Source organism: Paramormyrops kingsleyae, chromosome 8 (genome assembly GCF_048594095.1).
Source record: "Paramormyrops kingsleyae isolate MSU_618 chromosome 8, PKINGS_0.4, whole genome shotgun sequence".
In the NCBI taxonomy this organism is placed as follows: Eukaryota; Metazoa; Chordata; class Actinopteri; order Osteoglossiformes; family Mormyridae; genus Paramormyrops; species Paramormyrops kingsleyae.
In genome coordinates, this window is record NC_132804.1 from 11830783 (window position 1) to 11851374 (window position 20592).

At 44.8% G+C, this 20592-nt stretch overlaps 1 protein-coding gene across 1 annotated transcript; it reads left to right on the forward strand.

Moving 5' to 3' along the window:
• Positions 1-4028: 4028 nt before the first annotated feature.
• Positions 4029-18293, forward strand: LOC111856949 (extracellular matrix protein 2-like). Its single transcript, XM_023837302.2, has 10 exons — positions 4029-4116; positions 4306-4425; positions 5115-5251; positions 5506-5878; positions 6118-6233; positions 8917-9049; positions 9159-9316; positions 9617-9753; positions 15040-15366; positions 18122-18293. Exons 1-10 carry the CDS (start codon positions 4098-4100, stop codon positions 18291-18293), a joined length of 1692 nt encoding a protein of 563 aa, XP_023693070.2. The 5' UTR covers positions 4029-4097.
• The last annotated feature ends 2299 nt before the right edge of the window (positions 18294-20592 follow it).

The following is a 20592-nucleotide window of genomic DNA, read 5'->3' on the forward strand; positions in this document are numbered from 1 at the left end:
CAAACATGGCCATGTAGATATAGAAGGTCTGGAGGGTGCCTGTCCTCCCTGTTAAATAAATTTTGTATCTATCACATCGTTACTAATTGCGTGAACATTATGTGTAAATGTTATTAAGACAAATGCTGCCTGGCCCAGTGACAAAGGCAAGTCCAGCACTTAGGGTGTCTGGGTGGATGGGCATTGTCTTGATGACGGGTGTGCTATTTCAAGGCTATCCTGTGTCACGTAGTGCTCATGTCTGTAGAGAATCCTCAGCTGTTTGGAGGGGGGGAGGTGACCCTTCCCACAGCCTCCCATTGATACACTGTCTAAAGCTGCAGTTAGAACACCTGCCATTGTCATGTAGCAGTGCCACAAAAGACACAGGTCAAAGGTCACCCGCAGAGAGCATCTATGTCTGTAGAGGGACACTGAGTGGTCTATCTACCATGATGATGTTGACTGTGGTGGAGCAAAATGCAAGTGGAACATGCCAGTAAAAATCACATTCTTACATTATGTCGTTTAACCATTGAAGACACATTTTTAAAATGTGTTCTCACACATACATAAATTCCCATTGTACACAAACAAAACCCCCTGCACACTTTAATTTGAACCTTGTTTCCTTCTTAATTAAAAACCCCATGGTAAGCAGAGTGATGTCACCATTGGGTCCTGGGCAAGACCCTTAACTCCAATTGCTCCAGGGACCGTCTGACCACGCTATTTCAATTGTATGTTGCTTTTTTTTAAAAGCGCTTGCTAAATAAATTAAATGTAAATTTATGGATGATTTTGTCGACAAATGGACCACAAGACCATACAGGACCACCAGGGGGCAATCTTAGCCATTCCTTCATGTTTGGACTTTCAGAAAGGAAAAGAAATTTAGAATTCAAAATTAAGGCAGAATAACAAAATGCACAACATTAATGTGAAATCTGAAATTGATTTGGGCAGACAGAAAATACACCTGTTATCAGTTCCTAATGAGGGCGAATGACCTGCCTGTAAGGGAGAGACCGCTAAGGGAGAGGCCGCTAAGGGAGAGGCAGCTAAGGGAGTGCCCGCTAAGGGAGTGCCCGCTAAGGGAGAGGCAGTTAAGGCAGAGGCCGCTAAGGGAGAGGCCGCTAAGGGAAAGGCCGCTAAGGGAGTGCCCGATAAGGGAGAGGCAGCTAAGGGAGAGGCCGCTAAGGGAGTGCCCGCTAAGGGAGAGGCCGCTAAGGGAGAGGCAGCTAATGGAGAGGCAGCTAAGGGAGTGCCCGCTAAGGGAGAGGCAGCTAAGGGAGAGGCCGCTAAGGGAGAGGCCGCTAAGGGAGTGCACGCTAAGGGAGAGGCCGCTAAGGGAGTGCCCGCTAAGGGAGAGGCCGCTAAGGGAGAGACAGCTAAGGGAGAGGCCGCTAAGGGAGAGGCAGCTAAGGGAGAGGCCGCTAAGGGAGTGCCCGCTAAGGAAGAGGCCGCTAAGGGAGAGGCCGCTAAGGGAGAGGCAGCTAAGGGAGAGGCCGCTAACGGAGAGGCAGCTAAGGGAGAGGCAGCTAAGGGAGTGGCCGCTAAGGGAGAGGCCGCTAAGGGAGAGACAGCTAAGGGAGAGGCCGCTAACGGAGAGGCAGCTAAGGGAGTGCCCGCTAAGGGAGAGGCCGCTAAGGGAGTGCCCGCTAAGGGAGAGGCCGCTAAGGGAGAGGCAGCTAATGGAGAGGCAGCTAAGGGAGTGCCCGCTAAGGGAGAGGCAGCTAAGGGAGAGGCCGCTAAGGGAGAGGCCGCTAAGGGAGTGCACGCTAACGGAGAGGCAGCTAGGGGAGTGCCCGCTAAGGGACAGGCAGCTAAGGGAGAGACCGCTAAGGGAGAGGCAGCTAAGGGAGAGGCCGCTAAGGGAGTGCCCGCTAAGGAAGAGGCCGCTAAGGGAGAGGCCGCTAAGGGAGAGGCAGCTAAGGGAGAGGCCGCTAACGGAGAGGCAGCTAAGGGAGAGGCAGCTAAGGGAGTGGCCGCTAAGGGAGAGGCAGCTAAGGGAGAGGCCAGCTGGTATCTCCTGTGCTATGATTCTTCTCTCTAAGTGGGCCCATAAACTTTAACAGGGAGGTCTGTTAGTCCACTCAACATCAGAACTGCTAAATTGCAACAATATGTAGTTATATTTCACACCCAATACTAAAACACTGTCCTTCACCCCCCCGTGCCAAAGCTTCCAGAGCTTCAGAGTTATTAATTACGGAGCATTTCTGGACTAATGATGGAGGATCCCTCAGTGCTCCAATTCCCTTCATTCAGTGGCACTCAATAGTGTTTTGATTCCATTTTTCAGTGGAATTCTGTTTACCAACATTAAAATTATTTTCCAAGGAGAGCATATAATACTTGAAAACTGTATCATCTTGGCACATGGCATCACATACACACCCCGGAGTAAGAACCTAACAACTGTATCACCATTCACAGGAAATTCGACTCTAAATCTTTAATACCAAATAACCCAGACATTATGAGATTGTATCTAGTCTGACCCATACAAAAATGGCTCCTCAGACACACAGTCTAGCATTCATTTAGAAGCGCTGGTAGAAAGAACAGACTCGTTCACGAAGTACCTATGACTGAACACATTTTTGGATGCCGAGGTTTTCACAGCACACACACACCGTGTGGTTTGCTCATGCTCCTGCCAGGACGCACCGGCCCAGAGATCCTCCGTACCCGAGTGCGGGGGCCCGAACACTGCTGGCGCAGCATGTCTGGGCGGACGTCGCTGTCTTCACTGTGCTGCTCCGGCCACACATTCCCCCAGAGCCGCGCTGAGTAAATGCTGGGCCGCTTTGGGAAGCACCGGTCTGGAAGCCGCAGGCATCAATCCGCAAGCAGGGTGCGATGAAAACGTTACTGTACACAAACAGAGAGGCGGAGAGCTGGAGGCCAGGGAGACGAGGAAGGCTGGTTCATCGCGCAAAAGTCGCAGAAACACAGACAGGCAGGGGAAGCGGGGGGGTCTGATTGGGTGTCTTGTTTATTCAACAATATTTTATGTAACACTCCGGGTTCAGACAGCATGTGTTTCATGGTTTTTTTTGAGCAATCTCAAACGTCAGATCACTGTCTAAATGTCGTGTTCATACTACTGAATTAAACGCTGCATGACGAGCGTGTTTTTCCAGAACATTGGGAATTCAGTAAAGGCATTTCATTAACGGCGTATGTGCGACTGACGGTGCTATGCAAAGGTCTTTGGCCAACAAAGAAAATGTTTAAGACTGTTTATCTGGGTGGTAAATATATACCTGCTAAGAATAAATAAATAAATTCAACATAGGAACATATGCAAATTAACATTAATGCACTAAAAAATTAACTTGAATTTCTTCTGTTCTCCAAAAAGTTACTGATATCTAGTTGCATGGCTAGATGAACCTCGCTTCAGTTCCCCAACCTCTCCTCAGGGGCACCTCAGCCATTCCGTGGCCAGGGAGGAGGTTGTAGCTGTTAGTCTGGTACAATCTCCTGCATTATGACTGACTTAGGTCTATGTCGTGATTATTTACTTTCCAAGCCGTCAGTCCATCTTTCAGTCAGTCGTCCTGGTCAGGGTTACCTGGGTCCTGTGTTGGGCAGTACAAGGCTGGGACACATTCTGGAGAGGAAGGCCATCCATATATTATGGGTAAGTCAGAGACTGCTCATCTTTGGACTACTGAGGAAGCAAAATGTACACGTGCAGTGAAGAGATGGGATTTGAACCCCAAATTGACAATAAAAGATTTGTTTGTTTAAAGGAGACAGTATGAAATACCTTTCTTGGCCACAGAGCTCCAAGGTGGAAAGGATGTAAAACTGTGTGAGGAAACAGCACAAGCTGTGTGTGTGTGTGTGTGTGTGTGTGTGTGTATTGGTTTAGGCACAGGGTAGTGAACAAAGCTGCTTTTCAAAGGAGACTTCTTTCCAAACACTTCAGATCCAACATGTCTCCAACAAACATGGAAGAACATCTCTGCAGTCCAGTTTACCTTTTGTTATATTTAATGTTTTTTATACCTACGCTAAATTTGTCCAAGGCCAGTAATGTGGCCAAATGCGAAAGAATCTCCAGCCCATTCCGCTGACATCTCAGTGTGCATGAAGTGTCTGACATGGCACCTTGGTGCTTAGGTGGGTGGAAAGATGTAAGTTTTTTTTTTACATGAATAAAAGGGGGGTTGTGAATGTAACTCTATCTTCTTCTCCACCTCATTTCTCATTGCTCATTTGAGTCTCCAGGTTCACTGTCTTTAGGGGGAGCATATCAAGACTGTGCTTCAAGCATTTTGGGGCCCTCATTATCGATGTTCTTATTTGTAGTCCTGTGGCTTGGGCCTTGTGCTCTTATTGCCCCCACGGTTGAGGGATGGGGCTTCATGGACCCCCAGTACCAGGCTGAGATGGCAGCAGGTGCAACTGTGGTGGAAGAGACTCTCTCAGGTAAGTGTTACCCAGAAATTGTCATTGTCATTGTCATTTGCACAGGTGCATCTGTGTCATGTGACCCATTCCATTCCCAGTACTCCAACTACAGACCATGGTTGCCATGTAAATGGGACGTCCCTGAGAGGTACAGTGTGGGTCACAATGTGCTGGCTAATGAGCTGCTCTTTTGCAATTTTTAAAGGTATTTAATACGCTCTAGTTTTATCTAAATTATTGGTTCTGTGTTTTAATTCCATAGAAGTATAATTTGATCATGCTGATTCTTTTAAAAAGTTGAAAATACATTTATTGTCTAGTCTGTGAATTACTATCTGTTATTCTTTAAGGTTGTATTATACTAACAAAAATGTGCTTAGCTAGGGTTCAGGAAGGGTTGCAAAAAACATGTTGTTTACTATAAATGTCACTACATGCAAATATTACTTTAACAAGTTGTTGGTAATGCAAACAGAACATTTCCGATGATTTCCTGAGTGTATAAACACTGCCCTCCTCGGTCATCCAGCATAAACGGTTTCGGGATAGCTTTTCCGTAAATAACAGGCCAGCTCCTCACTCACACTGTGTTACAAATCTTTGACATTGACAGTACCCTTGCTTGTGGGGGCGTCCGTATGAGGTTAGTCCCTTTGCTCAATGAGATTAATGTCCTGCTTGCTGAGCTCTGCAGTCTCCTTCTTCAGCCCATCCTTCAATGCTGACCTTGAAAAATGAAGAAGATGATGACGGGGACAGAAGTGAGAGCATGGGCAAGAAAGGAGAAGGTGATGACCAGCTTTTGGTGACCACCATCATTCCACGTCCTGCTTCTCTCAGTGAGGTCAGCAAGCTTGCATTGTTAACCTATTTATCCAGCAGGCTTTCATTTTCCTGGAACAATGCGGCTATAGTTTGTTCTTTATTTATTTTGCTGGCCGATGAACGTGAAGGGATGTTAGCATGGTGCTGAAAAAGTGATAACAGATGGGTTGTTTTAAAAGATGAGGCCTGGTTGCACAGGGGTCAGTTCTTTGAACTTTCAGTAAACACGGCAGGGGGATGAATTTGGGGTTAATTTTCCTGCATTTGGTAAAGGTGAAAGATGACACTGAAGGAGAAGCACAAAGTGTCAGCAAACAACTGATGGATGAGGATGATGAAAGTGATGAGGATGAAGATGAAAGTGATGAGGAAGACAATGATGACGAAGATGACCAGGATGACAGTGAGGAGGACGGAGATGATAATGATGAGGAGGATAATGAGGATGATGAGGCCAAGGAGGAGGAGGTAAACAATGGCCATGCAGATCCCCTTCCCGACGCAAAGTTGTCCAACAGGACCAGCTTCAGAAATCCCCTTCCAGAGGGATGTCAACTGGCTGATTCCCGAATTACCTGCCAGGGTCTCTACATCACCCACCTGCCAAACATCACTGGCCCGGGAGTCACGGCCTTCCAGCTGTCGGGTGAGGCGGGAGGTGTGGGCTGGGGTGCAGGATCTCAGCTAAAGGACAGAGGATGCTCAGGCGTCTGATTTTTATATCGACCACATCTTCTGTGTTGGTTTTACCTTTAGTGGCATTTTCCTTATTACAGTTGCAGTATATGTTTGAATGACAGAATCGCAGTGTGCTGCTTCACAGCAATGTGGTTTCGAATCATTTCTGGTGTGTGAGGATAATGACTCGTGTCAGTCTTTATGTAGGCGGTCAGGTGCGTAAGATCCCTGTGAGATCCCTGGCTGGGCTGCCACACCTGGAGTGGCTGGATCTCCATCAGAATGAGCTGACCGACACCTCCCTCGCTCCCACCCTGTTCCGAGTAAGTCTTTTGAGGGTGTCATGATTGCACGGATCTATCCGTGGCATTGCTGCGTTCGGAAGGTTTTGCATGTGTTTGGGGACTTGTTTCTGCTGAAACAGGAACCATTGGATAAAATTTAATGTATAATGGTGCAACAGCAGAGCCCTCTGTGACGCTAGTTGTTGTAGCCTTATGGTTGTAAATCCTTAATCTTAAACAATATGCCATATGCTGCTCACTGAACAAAGCAGTCACATCCCAGCAGTGCTCTGACAACCTGAATCTGCTGCCACCTGGTGGATGATAATGACAGAACCAATATGGTTTAGGTAAATATGACATTCCGGAGGTAGATATGAGAAAACTGTGAGTCAACATTGGAAACCACACAGAAAACAGGACCCAAATGGTATGGGTGGGTGTGAACCTGACTCTGGGACCTCGGAGGCCAGAAATCTGAGACGTTAGTGTCAAAATTCTCACCTAAACACACCTATCTGCTGTGGAATACATAGTAGCAAAGTGTCTTCATCTCACTCGGATTTTCAGGTCTCCACAACTCCAGAAGCCCAGATGATGATGGTGATGATTAGACTTTTTATTGATCCCGTGAGGAAATTCACTTTTCTCCTACTCCATCTTGCTGTTTGTAGGTGAGAGCAAGCTTGGCAGCGAAGGGCAGCCACCCATAGCAATGCCCCCACAGCTGGGTGTTAAGGACCTTTGTCAAGGGCCCACAGACATGCCAAGGCCAGGCTCGAACCGGCGACCTGCCAATCATACGCACAGGGGCTTAGCCCACTGAACATTACATATCATTACTATTGTATATTAAAAAACGTTTATTTGGTTACAAAATATATTCTATAATTTCAGGGTCACCCAGTTAAGAACTTGGAAAAAATGAGCCTTGTTTTGTCTGAATCACTGCATGTGAAAAGCACATGAGTAGTTCTTGGCAGTGTCTTCCCTTGTCCATGAAAATCTTTGTGAAACAGTATCTATGAAGCCCGAACAGAAAGGAAACATTTAGATCACTAAAAACAGTTTAGGTGCCTTTATACGGGCTGAAAACTCTCCGTCATTATTCTTTCACCACAACCCACAAATGAGGTTTTCATGCTACTGTAGGACCATTTGGAATTTTTAAACACAAGCCATCTGGACAGACCCTAATCTTTAATTGTTACTTTTGAATCCTCTCCAGCTGGACTTCAGCTCCCTTCAGAACCTCTGAAGTGGGTCTACTTGGAAAGCATCAGAACACAACAATTAATGGCATCCCAATCTGACCGGCTGTGCCGGAACGAGACAGGTCCACAAATAAACACAGGTGCTGTAGATGTGCGACCGCGCCCCCTAGTGGGAGGTATGAGGCAGTGAAGGATCCTTTGGCAAGCGGACACTGTGGTGACCGCAGCTGGACCATACTGGCGCTTTTCAGGACGCTGGTTACGCGGTCACTGTGTATCAAGGCTCGCAAAGCAGGAAGAAATTCTTTGAAAACTTTTACTATATCCTGTCCTCACTTCCCACAAATAACAGATGGAAAAAAACCGAGAGGGGATACATTCGTATGTCTAGTGTGGGATTATAGGCTGACACTAGGTCCACATTTAGATTCCAAAAACAGGCACAAAATGCGTTTCTTAGAAGTTCTGCTGTCAGTTAGTCAAAGTCTCAGACGATCATTCTGGAGCATCATTGCTTGAACATGACAGACTACTACTCTTGCTTAGAACTGAAATTGATAGGTAAAATATTTTTAAACTGTTGAGTAATTTTTAGCTGTTACCAGCTGAAATTTTTAAATGGAGACACTATTATGGCCCTTCAAGGTACAGGCTGTCACACTGAATTATGAAGATGCATGGGTAGAATGGAGGACACTCTGTGAAGGCAGATCGCAAGAGAAATGTGACAAAATAAAGGAAGAAATGAGCAGACAGAAGGAGCCGTTTATTGCAGCAAGGATGTGATAATTAAAGGCTTTATTTGACAAAACCTGAGGTGCACAGTGAAGACTTTGCTATTTAAGGAAAAGCTGTCAAACGCAACGGGGTCATCTGAGGATTTTGTGCTTTTAAATATGCTATATATTGTTTAACTTTGAAATAGGATGGTACATCTGGAGTTTACAATAAAATAAAAGTTTTTGGTTGGAAACAGCGACTTTTAGTGGGTATTTGCAATCGTGGGTAGGTTTATAGAGTGTGCAAAGGTGGTCTGTTTGCTGAGGCAGCTGGCCAGGAGTCACTAATGTCACTAATGTCAGGTGACAGGCAGGCATGTCTTCTGAGTTCTGAATTAATACAAATGTGCAACAAGGACTGGGGAACTAATTACGGAGTTTTTCAGCTCAGTAGTGGACAGAGAAGTACTTAAAAGGGGGTGGAAGAAATACTTTCTAAATTCTTTGTATTTTTGCCTTTCCTTTGGTAGTAGAATGTTTTTGGTTTGACATCTCATGCATGGTGTTCTATTTCTGAAAACATTTTTACAGGTTTGGGCTGCAGGCATATCTCACAGTAAACATCGCCAGTGTCTCCATCTTCTTTGCTTTTCTTACTTTATGAAGTCTCGTAGCTTATATGTCTTCTGCCGTGGTTTAGGTTATTTTCAGTGATTTTATTGAAGTCTCATGCCTTCCAGTCTCCTGATTTTTTGGGTCAAGCCTTACCATACTCTTGGCTTGTTGTAGAATCTGTCAATCCTGAAGAAACTCAACCTGGACAACAACAATCTGACAAAGATCCCACTTCTGCCACAATCGCTTGAGGAGCTCAAGATCAATGACAACAAAATCAGTTGGCTTACACCCCACAGCTTCAAAGGTGTGGGTGTGTCTGTGTGTCCATGAATGCAACTGTTTTGAGTTGATCTTTCTGTATCAGCAGAAGCTGTAATGCTGCTGTCCAGCACTGAGTGTCTGTCTGTCTTCAGGTTTGTTCAAACTGCTGACTCTGGAACTCCAAGGCAATGGCCTCCATGAGGGAAAGGTGTCCCCTCTGACCTTCAGGCCACTCCGGAAACTAATCCAACTACGACTGGATGACAACCAGTTTAGAGCAATCCCATCAGGGCTGCCTCCCTCCCTTCAGGTAACAACACAGAATTTCTGTAGTGACCTCTACAGGCAGGATGATGTAAAGCAGTGATTAACTCGTTGGTAATGTACTGTTTTTCATTGTCCATTCCCTGAACATTATAGTAGGGTATGAAGTATTGGTCTTGAGTTACTTGCATGAATATCTAAATCAACTCGCAGAACTACACACGTATCCTTCACTAATAAGCATTATAAATATGTCTACAAAATAAAATGTAGCAATTTGGGTGATTTGATTTAATTCGAAGCATGTGAAGTATTTTATAAGTTTTATAAGTCTGCTCTTCAACAGAGGCTCCGGTTCTCACAAAACCAATTGGAGGAGCTGACAGTAAACTCTCTGAAGCTGATCCAACTTAAGGTTCTGGTCCTGAGTCAGAACAGGCTGCAGGATGACCGCATAGCACCACGAGCATGGACGCATCTACCGTAAGCTCTCTCTTCTCCCTCTGTTACTGTTCAATTGTTGTAAATATTAGGACTACTGTCATGCCATTTCACCATTTACCACAAGAGTGTGCCATTTGGTCCTTGACCGCATGTGTTCATTCAGGATAAGGTGCTTGGCTCTACTGGGACCATGGCATTAAGTCTTGGACTTACTCTTTTTGCTGGTTATCATTTTAACTCAACGCAAAATGAAAAATGGATGCTGAAAGGACTCGAGCTGTATGTCATAGTCTGAATGTGTGTCCTCAAGTCACTGGGGTGATACAGTGACTGCTTTTTGGGGTCTTTTTTGAAGGTAAGATATTCTGCATAATTATCTGTTGAGAAGTGCAGCCGTGGGAACATCTGGAGATGTTTAAATATATTTTAAAAAAAGATAGCTCTATTTGTTGAATAGACAGGGGTCCATGGCTGGGCATGGACACTTGTATTGTTCAAATATTGTAAAATTCCATGCGTTTTTTGTCTCTGTGGAATCCTTGGGAACCAACTGAATCTATCCAAGAGTGTACACATACGTTTGGGTAGCAGAAAACATAGTGTCGCCCATCTCCGAGCAGGACGGAGATGAGATTAACACCCCACTCCAAACCACAGTATGATTGGGTCTCCAATGTGATCCCACAATGCTGATTGCAAAAGACAGTGTTTATGACCAACTGTAGTCAGTCTAGTTAGTTTCATTATTTTATGTGTATGTTTAAAGGCTTAAAAATGGGCTAATTACAATATTTCCCAAACAAGAGCACCGGGACAATGAAGACACCATGAACATCAGAAGGAAATCATGTTATGTCATTCTGGTGGATCCATTGTGTTCTGGCCTATTATTGAAGCAAAAGAACTATTGCAACACCATTTTATAAACAGGAAGACAGAACTACATTCTGCAGTAAACAAAAAGGGAAAGTCAAAACTTGTTTTGCGATTATCCCAGACATTTAGATGTTGTAGTCCATACCCATGGTGAAAGCTTAGTGTAGACTGGTTACTTTGATGAATCGATCAAAATTAAGGTGACCATATTTTGCTTTGCAAGAAACAGGACACCTGGAGCAGAATGCAAAGTGAGGCGTCGAAGCAGCTTAGATATGCTCACAGAAAGTCTTCTGACTATAGAAAGCAAATGGCAACATGGAACAAAGCAAGATCCTGGACATTTAAGGCATCATTAGGTCCCAAAAAAAGTCTGGGAAAAGGAGAATGTATGCGTACTCTAATCAAAATTAGTTTTGTTTAATTTGTTGTGGAGTGACACTGACCAATCTACATTATTAATCAGGTGTTTAGGAGCAGCAGATGGCTGAGTAACTTGAAGTGTTCATTCTCACTCTTTCCCATGTTTCATTGGTACATTTACTTTGGTGCCACATTCCTGCCATTCTCCAATCACAGCTTGACTTTTGCGTGGAAACAAGTACAAAAAAAGCTCATGTCAAGTGTTATGTTTCCCATATCCCTTTAGTCATGGTGAGGGCTTCACCATCCATTGAGGAGCCCAAATCTCCAAGAATCTAAGGAAGTGGTTCACATTGTATAACGGGAACAAAGACTGAACCCCGGTTAGAACAGTAGGAATTTCTGAGGCTGTGGATCTCCGGGGCTGCATGTGGTTGGTGCTGTCTGTGCGGTCTGGTCCCACTCACACATGGGGCTGAACCCCATTAATTCTGTATTGTTTTCTTTCTCAGTGACTCAGCACTTCATGTTTTTTGATTTTGGCTTCAGTGTTTAGTATTTTTTTGTAACCTTGCAATTTTAACACAACTCCCAGCAGCCATTGTTTTCAAATTTAGTTCCCTGACATTAAGTAAATCAGGGCTTGCGAATGTTAGTGTTGGTCGTGGTCTGTTGGTCACTCTCCACCCACCTCCTTCCAAACTCCCGTGTCATGGCTGTTGTCAGTAAACAGCTGGAGAGAAGAAAGGCCGCGAATTATTTTAGGGTACGCGGTCAAATTTCACTCTATGGCTTTTCGTCTTGTAGGAAAAAGACTAGCATTCTTACCACAGCTTTAAAATTTCTACTTCTGAGGTAACAAGTCCAGAGCAGTCAAAAAATGAGCTGCAGGTGTTCTGGGTATGAGCCTCTGTCTTCGACGTTGGCTCTCTGGCATCCAAGAAAGTGGGAATGCGGGAGCATATACCCATCTCATTTCATACTGGTCGTGATTTAACTTCGGACCCCATCGATGTCTTTAATCTTATCATTCATGCACACATCCAGATCTAGACATTTTTTAATCTAAAACTTTGAAATTTCCACAAGATGAGGATGGCTGAAAAAGTTCCTTCAACTCGTTCCAACATCAACAACCCAAAGTATGGCTTTCATGCACAGCCTTAAGTAATTCTATGTTTTTTTGTTTCAATTCATGATTGATAAAACGTGCTTCACTCCACCTCTTTCACATTGTTATTGATGTGATTGCAAGAGGTGTATGTAATTTCAGATGTGTGATAACATGCTAGACCACATGTCTTCATATCGGCACATGAAACATTTCCACATTTCCAGTAGCACTTTTATTATTAGCTACTCGGAGGGATAGGTGCTGATTAGGATGTGTTTGCACAGGAAGCCAAATGAGTTCAATGTGTTTCCAAAATTGCTGTTGACACATTGAATATTTGGTGGAATATTTTCAGGGATGGTAATCATTTTCAGGGTGGCATGGTGGCTTCATGTGTGTGGAGTTTGCATGCTCTCCCTGTGTCAACATAGGGTTTCCGCTGGGTTCTCGGGTTTTCCCCCACAGCCCAAAAACATGCTGAGGATAATTGGAGTTACCTGTGTATGTGTGCCCTGTGATGGGTTGGCTCCCCATCCTGGGATGGTCCCTGCTTGGTGCCCATAGGCTCCGGACCCCCTGCCACCCAGAATAGGACAATCTGCTACAGAAAATGGATGGATGAAAAGGAAGCCATGGAGGTCGCGGAGTAGACACTTCCTGACTTTGCGTGTGCTTCTCATTAGGAGCCAGAAATTACATGCTCACAACAGGTTGGGGGGGGCATAATGTCCTGGGGGGTCTTTTTTCATGTGTAACATGTACCATGTTAGTCTTTTCCTCCTGCAGTTTAATTAGTTTTGCACAAAAAATAACAAGTTATTTCATGTCTGATAGTATGGGGACCTGAAATAGGTCACTACTGTATGCTTCCCAGTTCATACTATGGTCATTCTTTGTCCTCAATGGCTGCATAATGCACTTACTAAAATGATAAACAGCATCAGAAATGGTTTTGATGTTTACATTTCCATCCTTGCAGGGGACACAGTGAACTCTAAAAAAAAAACAAAACAAAACAGAAAGTTGTCTTCAAAGTGTTGCACGTATTTTTCTGTGTGTCTTAACAAAAGCAGATGATGACAAAGGGGGTGGGGGAGTGGGGGGGCTCGCGTGGCCTCAGCCCGGATGTAGGGGATTTTTATAACAGGTTACATAAAGTTTCAGAGCCTTGGGGAGAAATCACTGTCCTCCTGCAGCTGTGTGCAAATGTTGAGCTGGACCTTCTGAATGTCAACAAGTCCATCTTAAAGTCGAAAATCATCTCACACCATCCATGTTAACAAGCACACATTCCAAGGTAACAGACAAGACTGCGAGACACAAATGAATAACAGAAAATGTCATTTACTCTCACAAAGGTATCGCAGGTCTGGTCTATCCAGTGAAGCAGACATGAGCTCTTAGCAAACTGAAACAGAAGATTTAATGCTCCTCTGTCTTTAGGTTTGAACACAGTTACAGTACTCTGCAAACAATCAGAGGAATGCTGTAAATAATTTGGGTAATAGCTCAGAACACGGCCTACTGAGGCCAGGCGTGTGGAGTTATTGGCATGTGGGTCCTACCTCAGGTACCAGTTCCAGCAGTTTAATGGTGCCTGATTAGGTTGTAAAATTTCTGTTGGCTCAGCCTGAGAATCCAACCCCCCCCCCCCCCCGAATTACTGCTGTACACCGGGACGTCCCATAGCGTAGCTGTAAGCATGACTGAAGTCTGCAGGGGGAAGATGCTGCATAAAACTTCAAGGAGGATAGAAGTAAACACGAATTATAATTACTGTGATCATTTTTAATTTCTGTAGTTCTGAAGCTGGTGTCAGGGTTGGTTCAACAAAGAAATGAGACAGAGCACATGGAGAACAGCAAATATTCCACAGAGGGCTTTTGCTGGCCTCCTCGTTGCCCATTGGTCATTCTGGATTGTGCAAGTGCTGTTGTGTAACCCTGACATTTCAGCCAGTGTCAGTTGGCAGGGTGCGGTGGCAGTGGAACAGGCCTGTCTGGTATGAGTGTGGGGATCTGGGAGTATAGGGTAGACCTTGCCCTGACAGGTCTTCAGTGCCAGAACGGTGCTCAACTCAAGAAGCCACAACTGCAAAAGTAACTTCGCCCTGGGATGCTGGCCCTTATTACGTTTCTGTAGATAAATTTTAAGATACTGAAGTGGAACAGAACTGTTTATGCCAATAAGATTTATGGTTAATACAGTAAGATTTGCAAGACCGTGTTTTTCAAAAACATCACAATGACATATGCGATTACAAGTAATGAAATCACAATTGTGGAAATGTGGTATTCATATATAAAATCATCCATCCTTTGCTCATGGAAACAAATGGTTTGACGAGAACTACAACATTTTAAGAAGTTGCTTGGTAACATGGATTGGGAATCAAGGGAATATTTATTTTCAGATAAAAGCAGAGTTGGTACAAGATTATTTCCTGCAACGTTTTAAGTGTTTTAATATGCCTGGTCGTTAACACATAAGGTCACCCCCCGAAACACCTTGACGTAGTCTGGAGTCCCATCTGCCTATTCAGTATTCAGTGCTGTCATCCTTTTCCTGCTGCCCCGACCCCCTGGCTTCTGGGAATCTGGGGCAAAAATTAGGATTTAACGGTGTCACCTGGGACACAGTGCCCCAGTGACCATGCTGGATAGTCTCGGCTGGGTGGCACCCAGCTGCTTTGGGAACGTGTCCAACAGTCACCAGCAGCTTTGCTTTTCCTGTATTTTTAAGGCTCAGATTTGATAATGTGCTCATCGTAAATGCTGAATTTATCCTACTGTTTTGCCTGGGCAGTCAAAGGCTGAGATCATCAGGGGATTTTGGTTGAGACCTAAGTCACAGAGAGAGAATCAAGAAGCTTGGATGGTGTACAGATAGTAGAAATGGGAAAAAAAAATCAATCAATCAACCAGTTGCCTGCTGCTCCCTTTTCTATTTACCAGTGGGCCATTTCTTTACAGGAAGCTGGAGGTTCTTGACCTGTCCCACAATGAGCTTCTCCGCATTCCCTCCTTCTTGCCGGTTCCTCTGCGACATCTGTCTGTGCACCACAACCAGGTTGAAAGCATCCCGGGCCTGGTGTTTAGTCACCTCCGACCAGGCCTCGTGTACCTGCATCTGGCGCACAACAGGTTGGATGAGGGTGGCCTGGAAACTGCAGCCTTTCAGGGCTCGGAAGACACACTGGCTCAGCTGCTGCTGGACCACAACCAGCTGCGGTCTGTTCCATCGGCACTTCCACGACTTCAAGCTCTGCGGTTGCTTCGGCTCGACCACAACCTCATCAGGTGGGTCTCGGCTTAAAGCCCCAGCCCCCCTTTTCATTCTGTCATTTGGGGGAAGGTCACACCAAGGTCAGCCTGTGTGAGTAAGATCTCCACACTTGGATCTTCTCATTCTTCACTGATGATGAGTTCTCGCTTCAGAAGTCATTGTGCCTGGAGTTTAGCTGGTGTGGATCAGAGCAGGTTCAATAAAGGTGACCAAACTCTGTCTTCTTCCTTATGCAGGGATCATGCAGACACCCCACCTTAATGATATCCTGGGACAGCTGGTGGGGGGGTTGCTGGCAAGGCTTGAGCAGTATTATGATAATACAATATATTACATCATTTTTTGTGTGAAAATCCCCCCCTCCACCCCGGCAAAAAAGGCATTGCTTTTAAAATCCATCAAAATACCATATACCACAATATCTGGATGGTATGACTATTAAAAATTAGGCACTGAACAAGCCTGGTGTCCAATTAACACATCACTCCTTAGGTCTGATATAGGCATTTTCTATACCACTAATCTTCTAGCTGATACATTTCTTGATTGGTCCTGAAAACATGCTGAGAGACTGACCAAGCTCTCCACTGTTCATGTTGATATTCTTTGCCATTAGTCTTAAACACTTTGCATCCTTTACCATGACTGTTGAAACTGACAAATGCTTCATTGTCTATGTTGAAGACTTCACATTCTTTGTTGTTTATGTTTGTTGTTTCACATCCCCCACAACTCATGCTGAAGATCTCATGTCCTTTATCATTGGTGTTAAGAATCCTGTAGTACTCAAACTCGAAAATAGAGTCTAAGGTTGACGCTTTGCTCTCTCCCATCCAAAACATTAAAAAAAGAAAAAAAAGAAAAAAAGCAACAGAAGAAATACGCGTAACCAACCACTTAACTTGAAACTATTTACTAAATTAAAATAATACGACTGTATACAAAGTTTTCCATGTAGCAAAGGATTTAAAAAAAATTTTTTTTGAAGTACTTCGAAAGTCAAATAAGAGAGACAGAAGTCAAAAGACCGTGCGGCTCCATCCTCCACTAACTAACTCTTTAATGATGCTAAGGTACAAACCTTAACTTAACTTAATCTGATATATTATTGTAAATAATAATTGCAAAATAATCTCCATCAGCAGCATAAGACCCATTATACTTCCAGAAAGAAAGAAAGCCAGAGGACAACAGAGGACAGGAACCAAAAACTACCAAGTAGGGAGAAAAATAACCTCTGGGGGTCCAAGGTCGATTGGCTGCCTAATCCCCCCCCAAGGCATGCTAACATTATTGCAAAGGAAAGAGTGGGCTTGCTTGCTAAAAGCAAGGTGCAAACTGTGGTCAAGGTCAAAGCCAATGTCCATCAATGAGTGAGTTCTCCACGCCAGCCTGGGTAGGGTGGCAGATCGAAGGCGGCACCCACAACGTTACAGTTCTTAAGTCACATCCATTATGTCACCCTTCCTTGGGACTGAACTGGACTCCAGCTCTGATGGTGCCCAGCCCAGGCGCCATCAGGACGGTCTCCACAGCTTGTGTTGAAGACCTCATGTCCTTTACCATTAGTGTTACAGATCTCACATCCTTCACTTTCCCAGCTTCTTGCTGTTTGTGTGCAAGCATACTGTCATGCTGATGACAGTGTCCAGCAGACAGAGAGGCAGGATGTCAGCCCCACATTCCACTTCCCTGCTGTTTTTCTTAAAGGCTTCATTCCAGCTACTGCTCCTTTGTCAGCTGAATGCAGCACTGTTTGCTTCCTATCAGCTTTTTTAAATCCTGCAAGGCAGCCTGTTTTAGGTCACATGCGGCATTTGCTGGCCTTAAATGCTGGAGGCCATGTGTTTACTGCAGGGATAACGTTTGCATTTTCGTTCAGCCCATGTGTCAGAGCACCTTTTTAAATGGTTACTTTCATCCAGGTTCACTTGCCTTGCTTTTTTCCTCAGTTGATACCTATGTCTGTGAGCTGATACCTATGTCTGTGAGAGTAGTAATAGAACTTTATTGATCTGGAAGGAAAGTCCAAAAGAGCTACAGCAGCATACACAAAAGTGACTTCACACTGTACATATAAAATAGAAAAAGACACAATGCTATACAAAAGATACAATGCAATACTAAGTTGCAATGTGCAGTATGAAACATTTAAAAATACAATAACAATCCAAAGGGCTGGCGACTGAGTGGGGCGAGGGTCCGGGGGATACTTAATGTAGCATCTGATGGCCGCTGGGAGAAAAGACCTCAGATAGCAAAGCAGAGCAGAGCAGAGCAGCTGTTTGAGTCTGTTGCTGAGTGTGTCACTTAGCAGCCTTGCTGGGACAGAGTCACCAGATAATTCAAGTCATGTAGGACACTTTGAGGTACTTCAGGCTTTGCAAACTACTTTAAAACTGAAGGGCTCCTGTGCTTGGTTAAACAGTTCAGTTCTTCTTGCGCTTTGACTGTTTTGTTTGATTAAAAGACTCATCCAGCTGTTTCACATTAAAATTAGTGGCACATGCATGATTATAGGAGACTGACCAATCAGCACACAGCAAGAACTCAGTGCTTAAGTGAAATCCAGATCCTTTTAATCGAAATGGTAGTTTACAAATTCTGTCCTAGCTCAAAGTGTCCTATCTAACATGGATTATCTGGTCACCCTATGCTATGATTCCACATTCTGAAAGTCTCAAATGGGAGCCTTTTAAATGAGAGCTAAGCACCACATTACAGGTGGCCGAGGGAATCTCACCCATGGTCTGTGCTTCCATCCCACAGATACGTCCCACCGAACTCCATCTGTGACACCCGGATCCACAAGAACTCCACCCTGGCCTCCCTCCATCTGGAGAACAACCCGATTGACTGCAGTGACGTCCAGCCTGCCGCTTTCTCCTGTGTTGAGGTTGTTCGGGGACTTCATCCCCAGTGCCACAAGGGGGAAGAATAGGCCGTATAGGATGGGGTTCGCCCGAGTTACCACCTCCTTCTCTCTGCTCCCTGCCCTGTATCCTCTTCCCACATTTATTTTAGCTGGGAAAACTTGGCCTTTCCTCAACCCCCCCCCCCCACAGAGGTGCAGAAACTGCGTAATGACCACAGAGTTATATCTTGGCCATAACCTCAATTACTCTTACCCCTGTTCATAGCCCAGAGGTCCTTCCTCTCTATCTGGAATAGCAATGAAATTGTTACCCCCCCCCCCCCCCACACACACACACACACACACACACACACACACACACACACACACACATACACACAGCTGGACAGATGACCAGATGGCCATTGATTGGCTGGGTTACTGACACATGATTAGTGTTGAATTCTGGGATAAGCTGAGCACTGAGAAGAGAGGCGTTAAAGGCTATGACTGCTGGTGGGAGGGGTTCAGTCTGTGGGGGCTTTGATACGGTCGTGTGTGGTAAGTCTCGGTCTGAGACCGAGTGTGTGCTGTGACACACTGTCTGTGCCTGCATAGGAAATAAATATCATTGGTGCTAGATACATCAGCCAGTTATGTTACTTCCCTGAGACATTGACTACTATTTCTGTGTTTGTTTCATATAACATTTAAAAATAACACGCTAGTTCAGTGCTGCAGAGATGTTGCAAAAACACAATATCGTTTTACTCTGGCTTTTCATGGCCTTCCAGAGCAGGCCCACATGGTCAAAGCTGATCTGTGCAGCTATGAAGGAAGACATTTCTGTACAGACTGAAGATCCTGCTGCTTTCATTCATACATTTTCTACAGCATGTGGCTCCTTTTCAGTACTGAAACACTGAACTTCAGGATGTTACAGGATACAATTGGTCTGTTTAGTTTGCTCTTCCAAGGTAAAGACAAAGCCAACTGCTACGTTTTTTTACCCACTTAATCAGCTACAGTAGATCTTACTGAAGTTCCTGAATCAGGCACCACATGTCACCTTCGCACTGAAGACATAACCAACCTGGCTGCAACATGCTCTGTCATTTTCATCCACAGGGTTAAAGCTTTTTGTCATTTCCTTTGCTCTGAATGCTCTGTACATAGCGTTTTCTCTAAATGAACCTTTTCTCCGGAGGATCAATGAGACCACAGCATTCTGAATCTATCATAAACACAGAGCCTTAACACTGGTCTACTTGTAGTGGTGGATCCAGCATAAATGATGCATGAGATAGTAAGGAAGGAGGACAATCAAGAAGATCGACAAAACTTTAACAAAACAGTGTTGCATTGTGGGTATGGCTATAAAATGCCTTTCGTTGACTGTGATGACATATAGCTGGGATGTAGCCATGGAGAAGACAGGGTTCTCCAGACACTGACAGCAGCCCCCCCCCCCCCCCCCCCATCAGGGGCTATTTACCCCTGCAATGGTGGTGGTGGTGGTGGTGGTGGTGGTGGTGGGGGGGTGCTAGATGGGCTGACTGCATGGCTTACGTTGTACAAAGCCTGTGTTCTTTAGGAGTGGGGGGGGGGGAGGGACAATTACCAAGAAATTGAACCCAGACGCAGGTTTGTGCTCTGGGATTCTGCAGTCACAGGCCACAAGAAGTCAGGAGTACTGCCAGCATCACTGATGTGCTGACTGAAACGCTGCTGTTGTTTGTCTCTCATCCTCATTTTCTGGACTTCAAACTCATTGTTAATGACAATGGACCTCTATTCCACTTGTGTCCTCGGGTCTAAGAAATCAACCTGGGCTGTTTCTTGTGTTCTGATGTCCAGTACAAAGCCGATTATTGTCCTTTATGTTTTTTTTTTCATCGGAATGCCCACGGGATTATAATGCCCTGGTCAGGGCATGTTTTCACTTACAGCTGTCCTGTCCATCCTGAACTCTTTACCTGTAACCAAACCCTACAGGTGCCAACCGCTGAGGGGGGGCCAGCTAATTTCATTTGCTCTAAGACAGGGGGGCGTGATGCTCAACTGGTGCTGCCTGCAGTTCCTTTGCATTTAAAATTTATTGCCTGTACATTAAGTGCATTGCTTAATTATTAACCATTGTAGTAAATTTACATAGGTGACTGAAGAATTCTGTGTTTTCACTGCATTGATGAAATCTCCATGGCTGCGTAATCTGTGATGCCTGCAGATGCATTCTCTCATCATTTATAAGTGTCTTCATATTTCATCTGTAGACATGCGATAGCGTTTTATATGTATTGTGGGGGTGTGGGTGCCGGTATTGCCTAGGCCTTGCTGTTCTCGTTCTCCTACGGGATACGCTGCTTGTAACCTCCAGCTTGCTCTC